This window comes from Ochotona curzoniae, unplaced genomic scaffold (genome assembly GCF_017591425.1).
Source record: "Ochotona curzoniae isolate NIBS_2020 unplaced genomic scaffold, NIBS_Ocur_1.0 scaffold_4701, whole genome shotgun sequence".
NCBI classification, from domain to species: Eukaryota; Metazoa; Chordata; class Mammalia; order Lagomorpha; family Ochotonidae; genus Ochotona; species Ochotona curzoniae.
In genome coordinates, this window is record NW_024467122.1 from 65,016,441 (window position 1) to 65,034,036 (window position 17,596).

Genomic DNA, 17,596 nt, shown 5'->3' on the forward strand with positions numbered 1-17,596 from the left:
CAGCTTCTTCACAGGTATACTGATCCAGTGGGATCTTAGGAAAGTGCTGATTGACCAGGTAGGGAGTGATGTTTGGGTTTCTGCATTTCCAGAAAGGTCACAGGTGGTGCTGTTGCTATGGGTCTGTGCAGCACACTTGAACTATAAAGTTTATACTGGACCATTCATTAGAGACAAGATGTAAGCTAGAAAATTATGACAATGCAACTCAGTAAACAAGCAAAAAGGAAGAAAACCAAGGCAAATGTTCCATTAGAAGCTGAAGTTTTATTATAGGATAACAGTACATAAAGCACATCTAAAATTGATGTGTTCAATGCACTTTAATAAAGGTAATGTAATATTAAAGGTACAGTTTCTAAGTACAATATAACAACATTCATATTAGAATGAAAATCAGAGTATTTAAAAGACAACATTAAATCTCTCTTTACAGCTTGTATTTACAAAATGAATCAAAATATCTTTTTTTTTTAAATCCAGGACTTAATAAAATAAACAGCTGGAAATAAGCAGACTACTGTCAGAGTGAAATGAAAAGAAAACCCAATATAAGTGATAAGTTTGGATGATCCTGTAAATAAAGATCATTAGCAAAGGTTTATTAGATCAATACTATTTTTAGGATTCCCATAAATGGCTTGGATTTTTAGTGTGGCAGAAAAGGAGTTTTTACATACTGTACACCAAACAGACGGCAAATATTTATAGGGACAGTATTACTGTTTCCAAACTTGTATGTATATTTACAGAAGGCTGAGTCTGTTACTCACAGAGTTTTGTGAAATTTGTGTGCTTAATCCTGAAGACCTACACACAAGTAGTTAGCATTTCATGTGATCTTTTAAAATGCCATTTTAATACTCAGTTGTAGAAGAAAATGTTAACCCTAAGGCTTGGCGTACTTTATTTACCAAAATAACCCAGGAAAAAAGTTCAAATTGGGCACATTTGTTGTCATTTAATAGTTATCAGACGCTGACATGTGCTGGCCAATGTGCAGGTGCAGAGATGCCATGTCTAACCTGGGGAATCTTGGGATGTTTAAATCATGCTTGGAAAAAAAAAATGGTTTCAATCTCTTTCCAAGTGAGACAGTAAAGGAATGATGTGATTGTTATTGAGACTTCCCTCTGAACCGTAGCCAATTCATGTTATAAGGTTAACTATTAACATTAGCTCTCATTAACCACACAATTGCATTTATAATTAAGGTAACAGAAAAAAACTCTTCCATAAAAATGGAAAATGTCTAGAATTGTGGGTAAATATGCAATGCATGGAAGCCAGTGATCATGGCTTGAGAATGTATCACCTTCAATTATAAAAAGTGCAGTAAACAGAAACATTTGCTCTATATTTATAAATTGCTCAAAAATCTTTGCTAAAGATCTTACAAATTCAGTAATATTACAGAACAATTCTAATCAATATTTAATAAGGTTAACTACATCCTTAGTTAGATATTTGATTACTTTGATTTTTAGCAGAGCCAATAGATTTGGGGAGTATAAGTGAAATAGTTATCAGAGCTCATTGTTAGGTGCTTTTAAAAAGGAAGGTCCCTTCACTCAGTTCACAGAACTGGATGAAGTCACATAGAAACACACATCCCTTGTCACATGTGCATCATGGCCCATGTTGTGCCAGAGCTGGCTCCACTCTTCTCGTGACTCAGATGGTGAGAGACTACGTTTCTTTGCCATCAAGCCACCATGGCTCGTGTAAATGCTTTTTTAAAAAACCATAGTTAAGTATGCAACACTGTCAGGTGACAAAACCAAAATTCCTTAGTAAGAAAAAAAAAACATGACTCAGTCAGGAGTGTCTTCTTGAGGATCTTGAAGGCCTGGCAAAAATTATTTTTCAGTTTAGGAATCACAAAAGCAGTTATAAAGCCAAGCAGCAAAGAGAAATGCTGATACGTCTTCATATATCCAGGTTTATAAACAAATTGAACCTTCGGATGTCAAATGTCTATACTAAGGAAGTAGTTTTATCCTAATTAAATATACTCTAGAATAATTTATATGATATTATGTATTTAAAGAGAAAAGCATGTCCCAAATCCAGCACTCTGATACAGCTGCCAGTTGGGTACAGGTAGATATATATATATATATGTATATGTATATATATACAAATATATAGTTAAACTCAGTGAAATTAACAAGACCCAAAGGTGGTATTGTCTAGGAATAAAAGGGTTTTTTTGTTGTTGTTGTTCACAAAAGTAACTTATCTAGCACCACACATCAGAAAAACACAAAAATAGCACACTCTAGTTCTAAACAGCTATGTCTAAAATAGATTATATAGTAAAACCAGTATTATACAGCATATTGTGGATTTGATAAACAGATAAATATTTGCACTGAGTAGGCTGTTTATAATATAACATTTTCTTATCTATACAGGATGAAAGCCAAAAAGTTAACTGTATAGAGATGTGCAGAACAACATTAAATATTATGACTCAAAAGCAGGGATGAAGGTAAATTTGAAAGAAGAGTAAGAGAGAAAATGTTTACAGGCCATTACAAGTTCTTAAGTTAATAGTAAATAAGGAATCAATTGCTCAAGTTGAAGAAAGCAGTAAACAAGAGATTGCATTTACATGCAGATGTCTAAAATTGGTATTTTGTTTAAGTCTATACACAAAAATCATTTGTTTTATTGCTTGACATTCAGTTATGGCTAGATTATTTAACCTATTTTTTTTTTGTACTTTGGAAACAATATTGTTAAAGGTGCCATAAAAATGGACAACATTGAAAACGGTTTGCAAATAAACCACCTAACACTGCAGTTCTTTATACATAATAAAAGCCTTGTCTGGGGTTTGTCATATGTTAAATATATTTAAACTGGGAAAATATGTTGTAGCTTGAAGCCTCCCATCGGCCCAAACATCCAATACAAAACACATCTCCAGAAAAGGAGCAGGCAGACGATACAGGTACATTTAAAGAAGCAGCCAGCTAATGTCCTAATGTTCAAAAATGTTACCACTGTTTGATCATGAGATTTCAGACCGTTGTGGATAAGAAAAGAATTTTGGATTCAGGAAAATGTGTACAGTACATACGGATTGTTTTTTTTGTGAAATCGTTTTCACTATATTGCTCCAGAATGATCTGCATTTACATATGCAGTCTGTTCAATGATAATCATATTCCTAGAAATAGTACTCATCCACATTAAATAATGAGTGAAAAAGGAATCACACATGTACACGGGAGAGAATTCCTAGCCCCTAGAAAAGGACGTAACGGCATGGGCAGCATGTCTAAGCAAGCTACCTGTCATTAGTTCTTAGCAGAAGAAAAGGTGAGGTGCTACTGTGGCAAAGCACGCTTCAAGTAAGTGGCAAGCGTGGATTCCCTCAGCCTCTATTTGAAATACTCCTATACACTCTCTCTACACAAGACTCCATGTTGCATGGCTGAATATTCTCACTCCTTAATAAATCAATAAATGATGGGATGTACTTATTGCTGTTAAGTTCCGAGGGTCTGACTGGACATGGAGATGCCCTCGTTTACCCTGCTTCCTTGATCTGAAGCCAGGCTTCTGGAGTATCTTTTTTGTGTTATTCTGAGAGCCTGGCCAAAATGATCTCATTCACTCACACAGATAAACAAGCAAGCAGACCCAGAAATGAAATGAATTGCTCTGTGGAGACACTGCTAGTCAACCTCCTCATCTCTTTCAAATGAGCAGCAGTGCAAAGGTATCGGATGCAATGTGGTGGGATCTCCTCATGTTAACAGTGTTCAGAGATGGAATGAGGACCTGCATTACAGACCAAAAGAAATCAATTGGAGATCTGCTGATGCAATTACATTTCCGGGCACACAGATCTGTAATAAAAAGTTGTTTTTATAGGGTTCTGTATCATAATTTTATAAGGAAGACATAGCAGTTGCATGTCATAACATGAAATAATGTAAATAACATGTGTATGTGTATATACTTATGTAAGAGAATCTTTTAATTTTTTTGGAGAATGAAATTAAAAGTATGAATTTGCACAGAAATTATTGATGCCAAAATGTTTTTCATTATATATATGGAAAACACATATTATGCAAAAACTATACATGGATTTCAAAAACCTTTTTGCACCAAAATCAACTCAAATTTTAGTTCCATTTTTCACGACCTCTTCAAAGTACCCTCATGTACTTGTGGGGAAGGGGGAAAGATTTCTACGCTTTTCCTTATCTGAAACAATAAAACAAAGTTTATCATTAATTTTTCCAAATTTATACTTCTCTAAGATAAGAAATATGTAAATCTTACTCTGAAGATGGGTTCTGGAAGACTCAGCCAACAGTGAAGTCGAGTCAGACTTTCTGGAAGGTAACGTACAGGACTAGGAGAACAAAACTATACTTTAGTAGTGTCACGTGCAAGCCTAAGAGCTGGCCCTAGCTGCTTTCACACAGGCAGGTTTTGTTTTGGCTTTAAATTTTAGCCCTCATCTCAGTTCATCAAGAAATAAAAGCGCAAATATGGAAGGAAGGATGGTTTTACGTAATGGTGCTTTTGGTTTGCTTTTTGAGGAGGGCGTAGTGAAAAAGACAGTAATGTTTGCAAAAGGCATGTTTTATCTTTTCCCCACTTCCTAGGGCAGGTTTCTCATCACTGGTTTTTAAAATATTTATAAGTAGGTAGAATTTGAAACAATTCTCAGCCTGTGTTGTTATGTGTTTATCATGAACACTTTAATTACTTGAGAAATGGCAAAGGGAATGAGCGAGGGCTGCCTTGGAACGTGGCTCTTTGCTGTGATGTTTCCTGTAATCTTTGGAACACACCAGCACAACTCTGCACTGCTTTGGAAGGAGTTAGTGTATTGAAGCACACAAGACAGAAGGGCACATTAAGTTTTTTAAATGCAACAAAATGAGATAATAGTGAAGAGTTTACACACACACACACACACATACACACACAGAGTTCTATACAGTTCACTTGTGCTTTCGAGGGATAATATTATTATCATTGTTAATGAGAGTAAAAAAACACAATTTGTCCCAGTAGTACTGGCCACCCTGTTTTTAAGAGTTTTAGGAGATCCCTGAGCACATCTTTTTCTGACTCTTAATCCCAACTCCCAAATGAAAGGGCTTTTATCGTTACCAAGATGGATTGTCATTCACAGTAAGTCAATCATAAGGTGCTTATTTACCCTTCTCTTTCACCAATCAGCACAAAGAACTGTCAGAAAATAACTTTTTATTATTATCTTAAAATAATAGCATTGGAAGGACACATGATTTAAACAATCAATGTTTGAAACAGTGGCTTTAGGAGTATTATCTGGCTGCCCCTCAACAACAACAAGTGATTCGATCGACATTCCTTAGCCAAAAACAAAAGGCGCAAAAAACCCCCCAAAAAAACAAAAAACCAAAAAAACTGTACAAATATGTATTTTTCCCTGAGGGATCAAGGTACACCCGCAAGTGCTCTATGTACATATTGCACTAGAGAGGAATGAGGAACATGTGCAAAAAAGCAACAATGAGAAGCTTACGTACTACTGAAACCTCTTCATGAAGGATTCTACTAGGTTGTTTTGCATTTTGGAATGTCGGAACACAAACGACTAGCTATTCCTTAGTCTAAAACTAAAAACACGTACTTCTACTATGGCACATTCAATGAAATAAAAAGTTTTCCAAAGACAGATAGACAAATTCCATCAAGAAAATAATACAAAGTTTGTTTGTTTGTATTTTTTTTTTAGAAAATTACATTACTTTCTTTCTTTGTTTCACATTACAAAATCTTTTTTTTTCTTTACACAAATCACATTTTATTGCAGGAATATTTCAAGTGCCATCAAATATTTATAGAAGGGTTAAAAAAATAGAAGTCTCTCTAAAGTGGTCCAGACAAGGCTTTGTATAGAATAAATCTTTTTTCCCCCATCTTCTAGTTTTGATTTAAGTATTTTGAATACATTTTCTTTTCCATTGACACTTAGTAGCCTAGAAGCGGTCACACACACACACACACACACACACACACACACACACACACATCACACACTCAAACTCATAAGGACACTCACTCTCCTTCCTCACATGACCCTTAAGCTAATCCCATACACTCACAGACATCTAGTATCTCCACCATACATAAAAGCAGTGTCTTAAATGTTTTCCTTAACTTAGGTAGGGTGAATCAGGATGCTGAAGACTTTTTTAAAAAATCCATAGCTTTAACACAAATTAGGATGCAGTACACTTAAAAAAAAAAAAAACCATAGTTTTAACACAATTTGTAAACTGTCCAAAAAGCACTTTCATCTGCACTTTTGTTTTCTTTGTGACCAAGGCCAGTTTTTCTCACAAAATAATACAACCGCCTGGATACCATTACAATAGAAGGTTATTGGGGCTTTGTACAAAAAGCCTTATTACTCTATAAGAGAAAAAAATTGTAGAGAGGCATTCTAGCAGCTGGGTTGATGATCATTTGAGTCCAAGAACTATTGAGAATGCTTGTTCTGGTACCACTAATTATTTTTGCGTCATCACACAGGTGTTTTCATAGTAACAAACTAAAATTGCAAACTTTTTTTTCTTTAACATCTTTTTCGGAACTCCCAATTTTTGCTGTTCAACTGAACTTTAGTTTTTAACTTCAGATCCCAGCTTGGATCCAAATAATAGTCAATTATTCCCTTGCCTCACTGAGTACATCTCTGTCTCTACGCTTCAGTTCCTCTTGAAGTCCACCTGCTTTTCTTTCAGATCTATAGAGGCAGTATCATGTTGCTCTACCTTGAGTTGCCATCACAGCAAAGTCACTATGGCATGACTGTTCTTGAGATAAGAGCCTCACTGGTTTTGTTTGTTTTTCATTAGGTCCATGCAAAATCCTTTCCAGGAAAAGGACTTTATAAGTTCCTCAGATGTTCTCTCTCACCCTTAGAGAAGTTCAGTTAGCTCCTCTGGTTTCATGAGTGGACAGTGACATTGGGTTTAGTTGCTCTTTAATGCACTAGCACCTGAGGCTGGTCATATTCAGAAAGCTTTGGTTAAAAAGAAGGTAATAAACTTTAATAAAACCACCCCCAAATTTAGTGAAGCTGAATGACCAAAGGAATAAAACATAAAATAAAAACAACCTATTGTCTTCCCCCAAAGGAGAGACAACAGGAGAAAAAGTGGACAAATAAATAACCCAACTAAACTTGGGACTCTTTTCTGAGTATAAATACTATTGATCTTTAAAGGAAAACTATGCTTAATTAAATTAAAAAAAAAAACTGATTTAACCTTTCTTGCCCAAATATAAATACTATATGCTGACAGATAAACTCTCTATACAAACACACAAAATTTTATATGCCTTTAAGAATTTTAAGTAAATATTACTCACGTTTTCTCTTTAGGATTAAACCCATACTATATTTTTGAAAAAAAAAAAAAGTTTGTGTACCCCTTTTAAGCTTCATACACACGTCTGTGTAATTGCTTGCCCTTTCCCAAGTCCCTCAAGGAAACAAGCCAGAAAGTAGGTGGAGATGAAAGCAGAGTGAGATGCTCTGGGAAGTCACAGATTCCTGTGGACAATTCTGGAAGGGCCCTTATGGGAGAGGAAGCCCTTTCTTCAATATAAAGGATCGCCTGGGCAAGATGCCCTTCCCAGTAAGAAGCAAGCTCTCTGATGTCAGACCAGTAGTGGAATCCCACCCTGAAGGTGACTGCAATCATCTTCAAAAAGCCTGTGTTCCCCCAAAGTCCCTTGTTTTTACAAATAAGCACACATGTGGATCAGGCTGTTCCTGCCTCTTGCCCCCAAACACACAAAAGTAAACAACAACACAAAGCAATGTTTCTCCCCAGAACACAAGCCCGGAAAACTTCTACATAATTAATAGAATAAATTAGAGTCCACAGTTTTCCAATGAAGATACATACAAGTCAATGGTTAGCCTCCACTTCACTTTAAGGGAAATACCCAATATTTAAATAAGAAACTGGAGCAATATTGTATGCCTTCCTCCCTTCCTCCCCATTCACTGTCTATCCAAGATGGAGAGCAATCTTTGACAACAGTAGCAGTCAGAAACAGCTCGTCTGGGGTCTAGCTCCCTCTGAGATCATTCGTAAGGTTTCTCGATGATCCCGAGAATATGAGCATTCACAAAAATGCCTCACGTCCTCAGACAGGGAGTGTCCAGTCACTCCACAGAGAATCTTTGGGTTCTTCTTGGAACAAATGCTGGCTTCCAATACATATTCTGCTTACTGAGCTCAAAGTGTTGAGAATTCTAATTTGAGGCTGTGTCCTTAATAGCCACTGAATTGTATAAAACAAGCCTTTCCCTCTACTGCTTCTGGAACGTGGCATTTAAAATTTTAAAAACAAAGACAAACAAACAAGAAACAACCCATTTATGTGAGGCTCTAAGACCCCAGCACCAAGCAATCGTTTAACTTTGTATGAAGCATAAACACATCTCTCCTGAAAGTGCCCCCTTCAAAAGTATGGTACCATGTAGGGGAAGAGTTCAAATTTACAGGTGGGGAAAAAACAAAAGCCAACATGGCGATTTCTAGATATGACCAGCCAGACTTTTAAAAGTAATTCTGTAAACAGCAGCATAAATCCCTCCCGCCGTACCTTCCGAGCCTTCTCAGTTTAACTTGTGTTTCTGGTGCACATGCGACACAACAGTGAACACGCTAGCATTTAATTTAAAGGAAAAGGTGCAAAATGAAAGTGCCTTATCAATTCAACAGGAAAAGCTACACCAGTAACTACATTTTTATATTAATTAAAACAATATATAAACAATATCTCTTTGAGCTATATATAGTCTTCATGCCCATTTCCCTGTAATATATTATAATGCTATTGTTGCTAGTGCCATGGACCCTTTTCATGCCATCCTGCTGACTGGCAATAATCGGTGGGGAAAAAAATAATAACAAAAACTTCCTTCATGAAACAAAGAGCAAGTTGTGCAAAGTAATGCCGCAACCTCCGCTATGCACACCAGTCACCGATTATTGCTGGACTCTCTCTTGTCACTGACAGACGGGTGACTCTTCAGAAAGTCTCTGTCTGGGCAGTGAGCTCAAAGACAAGGAAATCATCCGACTTTAGTACCCTCCTGCTGCTGTCGGCAGGGGTCAACCATCAGGGTTAAGAAGTCTAGACAGAAAAAGGGTCCATATCTGTAGGCATAATGGAAATCATATGCATGAGAAAAACAAGTTCAACTTTTATTTGTTTTCATTGTTTCCCCTCCTTTGCCTGACCCCCGATCACCAAAAGATGTGCAGTGTGTTGGCGCTCCAGGGCTGTTGCAGGGCCATAGAAAGTGTCTCGGTTAATTTTGTTTGTTTGTGTTCAGGTTTGTACTTCAGACATTCTAGAAGTGCTTAGGTGATACATTTACCCATCAATCTGCATTGCTGGCTCAAATTCTGAAGTGAACAATTCCTTGTATAATGGAGGAAAATGAAGTCGCACAATGTCTGGGTATATTGCTTTGAATGCCATTAGCTTTTCTGTATGTCGTCCACATAAGGCTCTTAATGTAGACACCTTGCATATTAGCTGTAAGCGGAAGATAGGACATGATGTCAGGAGACAACAAGAATGAGAATAAACAACTTGAGGAGGCCGCACTGTCATTAGTTACGAAAGACAATTGAGACTACGTAAGGACCAAGGGCTAGGGGATTGGTAAGAATTACTGATGAGATAAACGTGTCTTAAACACCAGGCCTGTACCACATATGATTTTTTTTTTCAAATTGCTTATTTTTTTTATTGTTGTTGTTTTCCATGATACAGTTTTGTAGATATAGGGATTTCTCCCTCCTTCCTACCGCTTCCCCCATTATCAGCACAGTCTACAACAGCTAAGACTTGGAAACAACACCAGATGCCCACTGAAAGTAGAAAGGGTAAAGAAGCTGGTATATCTACTCTATGGAATATTCCAGTCATAAAAAGAAGGAAATAAAATGGTTCTAACTGGTGACCATTATGCTCAATAAGCCAGTCCTTGGTGTCATTCTGAAGTTGAATAACTTAAGAACACCAAAAGTGTTGAGAAGCGCAGGATCCAAGTGGCCAGTGCAGAGTCAAGAACTCAAGACTCCTGCTGCCTCCTGCTCTTCTAAGATGGCTACTGCCTGACGCTTCCTCATCTGACCCTCTGCCATTCATGGAAAGAAGAGGGGTGAGTGATGGAGACAGGTAGTGACAGGCTCACAGAGATGATGGCATCCCCCATGTCCTCTATGCAGAATGAACGCTGATCAACTCCGAAAGGCCCTAGTGGTATTCTGCATTGGGCCAGAAGACAGCAAAGCTAGGGATGCTCCTCTCCCTTCTATTGTCCAACCTTATGCTGGCTATTCATTGAACAGCTACAAGACCAAAAACACTTCAGCAGTCTACCCCTGGTTTCCTCCTTCTGATCTAACATAGTGGGCAGGAAAAAAGAAAACAAACAGGACACCTAATCCAAAGCCATTCAATACCATTCCCCTTACACAGTAAAACATTAAATAATCTAAGAAGGATTTAAAGAACAAGGCACTTTTTTTTTCTTAGCCAGGACCAGATACATACTGTCAGCATTAGCACTGAAGGGCACTAGCACATCTTAGACTGACATCCTAATTATGCTTTCTTTTTTTTTTTAATTTATTTTTATTATTTTTTTATTGGAAAGGTGGATATATAGAGAGGAGACAGAGAGGAAGATCTTCCGTCCGATGATTCACTCCCCAAGTGAGCGCAACGGCCAATGCTATGCCGATCCAAAGCTAGGAGCCTCTTCCGGGTCTCCCACGCGGGTGCAGGGTCCCAAAGCTTTGGGCCGTCCTCGACTGCCCTCCCGGGCCACAGGCAGGGAGCTGGAAGGGAAGCGGGGCTGCCGGGATAGAACCGGCGCCCATATGGGATCCCGGCTGTGCAAGATGAGGACCCTAACCACTGTGCCACCGCACCGGGCCCTAATTATGCTTTCTGTTGTGAAAGATAATAGCTAGCAAAAGTGAAACCTTGTGCTTTGAATGCAGGGGAGTAATGGAAAATGCAGAAAGCAAGCATGAATGTCACTGAATGAGGAAAGAACTACTCAGATAGTTGTCCTGCTTAACTCTTTGATTCCTTTTTAAGTCTGGTTTTCCAAATTCAAAGATTCTTAAATTTTATATACCTGCAGGTGTTAAGCCTGTTCTAGGCCAATTTTGATGGAATAGGAGGAAGGATAACCATGATGGATTTGATGCTGAAATTTCTCCATTACTGCAGGATATTTTGTAATTATTGATCATGCGTAGAATTTGACATCAACAGTGAGTTTTGGCCCACCAGGACTCATCTGTGTGACTATTGGTAATCTGTGGCTTGCTGACGCTTCACGGGCACTGGTCACATGACATTGGGACAGGCTGCCAGTGTGGTCTGTCTGTGTACCTGTGCCAAGGGCTGATCTTGGCCATGTCTCTCATAAATGCCTGGCGCTCTCACCTTGGTTAATATTCCATCTTCTCGGTGGTTCTTCTGTAGGACGTGCTGAAGTGCTAGCTGAATTTTCTGTTGCAGCTTTTCAATTTTTACCTTTTCCTGTAGCCATGAGCGATCTAAACAGAAAAAAAAAAGTTGTATTCCTCCAACAGGTGCCAGAGTGCTGCTCCATTCCTCCTGAGGCTCAGGTGCGGGGTTATCAGGGCAGTGTGCATATTAAGGCATATTTCACTCCTTTTCCAAATGGTACGCCTAAAGGAGTGGTCTGAGGCAGTGATAGACCCAGGGAGGAGTTTCCATCTTTATGCCGCTTCCAGGAAGGGAGGACCCTCCTCATCTACAGGACAGTCCTTTGCACGAAGGCCATACATGTCTGAGTGCCAGTGAAGTAACATGGCCCCTCAAGCCTTTCTAATAACTACACTTGTGAATGAAATCTTCATCTCAATCCCGCTAGCCTTTTGGCAAGATGGAACATTGTCTGATACTCCAGAACAACTGAAAATTGTCCATGGAAGGTTGAATGATTTAGGAGTGTTAATCCAGGATAAAGTGTGTGTGTGTGAGTATGAATTGCAAATAGAAGATAGCACAGTTGGAAAAGTCATTATCCCTAAGAGATAGAACTGACTGAAAACCTGCAGTAAACTCAGACAAACTTGTGGATGACCCCCAGGGAGAAGCAGGATGTCCACGACCTTGTCCTGGAGGCTGCTAGGAAGCAGGCTGATCTGACCTCACCCCAGCGTTGCTGTTGGTTTTACTCGATTCTCATTTCTTAAGGTTTTGTCAGAAAGGGATGAAGTTTTCTCATAAGAAAGTGTGTGTGTGTGTGCGCGTGCGTGTATGAGGGAGGGTTCTCTATGGGAAACAAAGAGTTCATAAAGGTTGTAAGCACTCTTGGCAGCTCCCCCTCAAATATTCTGCAAGCTGATACAAGTTATTCAACTTAAAGAACTTCTTAAAGTATTTTAAGCCATTTTGCTTGGTTCTCTTACCTGCCGACATAAGTACAAATGCAGAAAATAATGCGATTTCATCTTCAGTCAGGTGCATAGAACATAAACTCTTTCCAAATTCAAATACAAAGCTAATAAAGTCTTCGCACCCTGCCAAGATGAAAATAGAAACACTTTATGATAATGACAGTTATCTGCAGAGCAAAAGGTGGAAGGAAGTGAAGAGAAACCCACTGGCTGAAGACCAGAGCGGTTGAGATTCATGCTGCCATGGTTTCTTGGTCTGAAATGTTTGTCTGTGTAGCCAATAACTCTGCCATCATCACAGTCAACCTCCCTACCACCTCCCTTTAACTCTGAGAGGAGGACTCATAAATGATCAAAAACACCCTTCCAATATTAACAGGTGACACATTCTGGTGGTAAAAACTATTATGACTGAAAACCAAGACTATACTAGTTCCCTGCAATAATAATGATTTGATCTACTAAAGGCTGGTTATATTTTATGTCTATTTCAGATTGAAGGATCATGTATGTATGTGTATATGTATAAATGGCACAGGGCCTCACTGCTCTTAACTGCACATGTCATATATCATGTCACTTTAAAGCTAACATTTAATATATCTTGGCCTCCCATTTTTCTTTCTTAAAGAAAATTAAACTTTAATTTAAGAAATTCTTATTTGAAATGCCAACAGAGACAGCCGCCAGATGAAGAGATTTTTCATCTGCTGCTTCATTCCCCAAATGCCTCCCTGAGCCAGGTTGAAGCCAGGAGTCTAAAACCCAAGCTGTGTCTCCTGCATGGAGGCCCCCGGCCCCCTCCCCGGCCCTCCTTGGTGCCTCTCAGGGTGTCTGTTAGCAAATAGCTAGAGTTAGAGGCTGAACCAGGACTTGGAGCTGGGCACCCCAACCAGAGACATAACTGTTACTCCAAATGCTTGCTCTGCCTTCCCACGATTGTTAATGACCATACTGGAATTTTTTAAAAGAGATAAATCGAACATAATTTATAAACCATATGTCATGGTTTCACTTTGCTGTACTTTTTTAAAAGTGATTTTTTAAAAAAGATTTATTTATTTTTTAATTGTAAAGTCAGATATACAAAGAAGAGGAGAAACAGAGAATAAGATCTTCTGTCTGATGATTCACTCCCCAAGTGGCTGCAATGGAACTGAGCCAATTGGAAACCAGGAGCCAGGAGCTTCTTCCCGGGTCTCCCACTTGGGTGCAGGATACCAAGGCTTTGGGCTATCTCCCCTGTTTTCCCAGGCTACAAGCAGAGAGCTGGAAGGAAAGTGGAGCAGCTGGGATATGAACTGATGCCCATATGGGATCCTGGAATGTTCAACGCTAGGACTTCAGCCACTAGGATACTGCGCCAGGCCCCTTTGTTGCTTTTTGATATTTGCATTTCACGCTTACTAATGGCTGCTGATGAGGGATTAGAAGGACAGACTTTTTGCCCTCTGCTTGATTTGTTTGAATTCAGTGACAGTCTCTGGATGGGTATCGGGTGCAGTAGTTAGCACACTGCTGGGATTGCTTCAGTCACATACAAGAGTGCCTGGGTTCTGAGTCTAGCTTCCTGCTGATGCATATCCTGGGCCCTGCCTCCCACACAGGAGAACAAGATTGAATTCCTGCATCCTGGGTTGGCACACTCCTCTTAAAAAAAAAAATAGATTTCTTTTCTTTTTTTTTTTTTTGGAAAGGCAGTTTTATAGAGAGAAGGACAGGGAGAAAGATCTTCTGTCTGCTGGTTTACTCCACAAGTGGCCACAGTGGCCTAGAGCTGAGCCGATCTGAAACCAGGAGCTGCTTCTGGGTCTCCCATGCAGGTGCAGGGTCCCAAGGCTTTGGGCCATCGTCTACTGCTTTCCAAGGTCACAGCAAGAAGTTGGATGGGAAGTGGAGCAGCTGATACATGAACTGGTGCCTATATGGGGTCCTGGTGTGTGCCAGGTGAGGATTTAGCCACTGATAATCTGCACCCCATCACGCTGGGCCCTGGCAGTTTCTTTCCTTGCTAACTGTTGTAGCCATCGGGGAGTGAAGCAGCACTTGGAGGGGAAATAATCACATCCTGTGAGTGATCTGCATCATGTATCCCTGGCAAATCTGGGGTTTGGAAAAATCTGAAAGGGAATCATAATGTAAGTGTTTTCCATTGACAACTATGTAAACTAAAATTCTAGATATTTAAATGCAAACACTGACAAAGTGTGTTTGAGGCAGGTGACCTTTTAAACATCCCCGGTAATTTTTGTTTTCCGTGTATAACCACTTTGCATTTTGTCAGAGCTTTCACCCAGCCCCACATCTTTGCCCTGATGGAGAGGCAGGCACTTGGAGAGCTCCTTACCTAAGGATTTGAAGACTTCGGGGCTAGCATACTTCCCATCAAAGTACACGGAGTTGTTTTGCGAGTCAAAGGCACGGCACATCCTGATGAACACCACCTCTAGAGAGCCTAAACAGACAGAGAGAAATTGTTGGGGCCATTCAGTGTCAGGGAGGTGTTCCTGTGCAGAGCCCTCTGTGAGTGTCCAGTGCAGCTGAGCTTGTGGGCACTCGGGGACCTCAGCTGTCGATGCCAAAGGGCAGCTGTCTACAGGCAGCCAGGGCATTGTGCTGAACCTAAGGGCTATTGAGAAAAAAGGTGGAGAGCGTGGTTTCCACCTTCCAAAAGGGAAAGTCTCCAAATGGCTGCAAAAACATCAACTCCTGTTTATTGAAAGAAACCATTAAAAACAGGAGTTTGAATTCCACAGCCTCTTCCCTAACAACTGATTGTAAAAGCCCAGGCGATCTGCAGTGGGAACCAAGCCTGGGTGAGGGTCAAATTTAGGAAGGCAGGTATCTGTTCATCTTTTCACTTACAGGAGTAGCAAAATGGAGGGAATGTTTCCTGAACACAGCTTAAAAAAAAAAAAAAAACCCTTTACAGAAAGAACTCCTTTTCTGCTAAGAAAAATCCGAGCTATTGTCATTGGAGGAAAACTGTTGGCGACACCTTCCTTAGCCAGCATTTCTTTAATAAGCAGGTGAAAAGCAGGTTAGGAAGAGACCTCAAAATTCACTTGCAAAGCACATACCTGCTTTTAGAAGCACAATTTGATCGTTTTGACACAGCTCCATAAATCCATCAATGCGTTTGGCAAACTCCACCACGTACTGGATAGCTTCTGTAATCTTGATGGCACACAACTGCCACATCACCTCTCGCTGCTGTGAAAGAGAGACACGCGTGAACCCGTGCGGTTACCCAATACCCTTGGCACCACTGGGCTGGCTGACCCTATGTGGTCAGACTGGGAGATGGATTCAAGAAGCCTCAAGGATTAACAAAAAAATACATAAGTAGTTGCCCGGTTCTTGGGGTTATAAAGATGGGTTTCCTGCTCTTTCTCCTCTCTAATGTGATTCCTCTCTGACTTGTTAGTGGGAGAAATGGGGTGACACAGAGGAAGGGATGCAGAGTCTAGGCACTCGTACACGTCACTGCCTTTAGCACTGGGACATGGAGGGCAGCAAAGGTTTTAAAACAAGTATTTTGCTTTGGGAAATGTAATATACTTTATGAGGTAGTGGGAAGCAGAGAGTTCATTCAGTGAACTCTGTGCCTACTAGGAGCACAGCGTTTTTACGACATCCTCGTCGTCTTTAATTTTGAAATGAACATTAAAAAAAAAATCAGTTTTCCAGAAGGAGCCACCAAAAACTCACACGAGCTTCCACAGTTGGTAGGGTGAAATGTTAACACCTCCAACTTTTCAATCCCATTTCCTCTGCTAGTGTTTCTGGATGCTTCCTCCTCCGTCATCACTTGTCATCTCAACAAGCCAACTGAAGTGCTGCTTGTTCCCCAACCTGAGCCGTGACGTTCCTTCGGCATGCTCATTCTGCAGTGTAGCTCGGCATGCCTTGCACTTCTTGCATTGCTCACTTGTTTCCATAATCTAAAGTTTAAGACTTCTCCCCAATAAGATGGGGTGGGAGAAACAATTCAGAGCCCAAGGTCTCAGGTAGTCATGCTGGTTTTCTCATCTAAGACGGAGACGACGGGCCTGGCAGTCTCCTAGGTCCTTTCCCAGCCTGGAGTTTTGTATGATGGATGACAAGCACCACAGCCTTTGCTTTACAGCTGGTGACATGGAGAGTCAAATTTTGCCTCTGTCCAGTTTGTTTGCCCTTTCAAGTGGTTCTGTTGGTCACAGTACTACACAGAAAAAGGTGCGTAGCAGCCTGACCTAGCCTCACAGTGCAGGCTGGAAAACTAGAGTTGCGGTCATGGATTCTAACCCCCGTTTTATATTTGTGTGTGCTTGTCTGTGCGTGCGTACACACACACACACACACTTTACATTCCTTTATTTTAACCTCTGCAAACATGAGGCTGGGATTATTTTACATCAACCTCCAGACCTGAAGATGTTGCTTCCATTGTGTATTCAGGACAGCTGCCAATGCATTTCAGCTTTGGAAACTGCTTCATCTGGTCTCCCTGCTCACAAGTGGAAGTGGGGAGAGGGGACACGGGGATATGTGTATGTTTATAGCGAAGGACGACAGAATCACTGAAATTCCACATGATGGCATCTCAGTAAGATGATGAAGCCTCGAGCACATGGTTAGCCCTGGAAGAAAGGTCTTTAAGCAGAAACCTGGTATCTGCTGAAGGCATTCCTTCCCTGGTCTGTGTGACCTCAGCCAGCTCTCCCAGACCCCTACCTTGTTTTGATAGTTCTCGATCTCCTCCTGCAGGAAGGTCTGCCACGTGATCTGCTGGAGCTCTTCTCTCAAGTACTGGCAGGTCTCCAGATGAGACTTGGATATATTCTGTGCCAGGTGCTCTAAGGAGGAAACAGGAGATCACAGGCATGAAAAGTCAGCTGCTTCTTGACTTCCACAGCAGCTCCTCTACTTAGTTCTGCTCGAAAGAGGAAGAGGCATACAGCAACACGCCCAACCAGTGTGGTTATTGCCACACACCCAAAGCAGGTATTCTGGAACCCTTCTCTACTGGGAAATGCGAGAATGAGGGGCGAGGGCTTTCCCCAGCTGACAATGTAACGCAGGGCTTGCTGACTTCAACTTCCCGGATC

General features: G+C 40.4%; 1 protein-coding gene across 3 annotated transcripts in view; it reads right to left on the reverse strand.

Moving 5' to 3' along the window:
* Positions 1 to 249: 249 nt before the first annotated feature.
* RORA (RAR related orphan receptor A) overlaps positions 250 to 17,596 on the reverse strand; it is a 710,565-nt gene continuing 693,218 nt past the window's right edge. For all 3 annotated transcript variants that reach the window (XM_040968720.1, XM_040968722.1, XM_040968723.1), the window contains 6 exons: positions 17,223 to 17,344; positions 15,587 to 15,719; positions 14,854 to 14,961; positions 12,519 to 12,629; positions 11,524 to 11,636; positions 250 to 9,591 (listed from right to left, as the gene is read on the reverse strand). In XM_040968720.1, the coding sequence (XP_040824654.1) occupies positions 9,427 to 9,591; positions 11,524 to 11,636; positions 12,519 to 12,629; positions 14,854 to 14,961; positions 15,587 to 15,719; positions 17,223 to 17,344 (752 nt within the window). In that variant the 3' untranslated portion in view covers positions 250 to 9,426. The remainder of the gene's footprint in view (positions 9,592 to 11,523; positions 11,637 to 12,518; positions 12,630 to 14,853; positions 14,962 to 15,586; positions 15,720 to 17,222; positions 17,345 to 17,596) is intronic.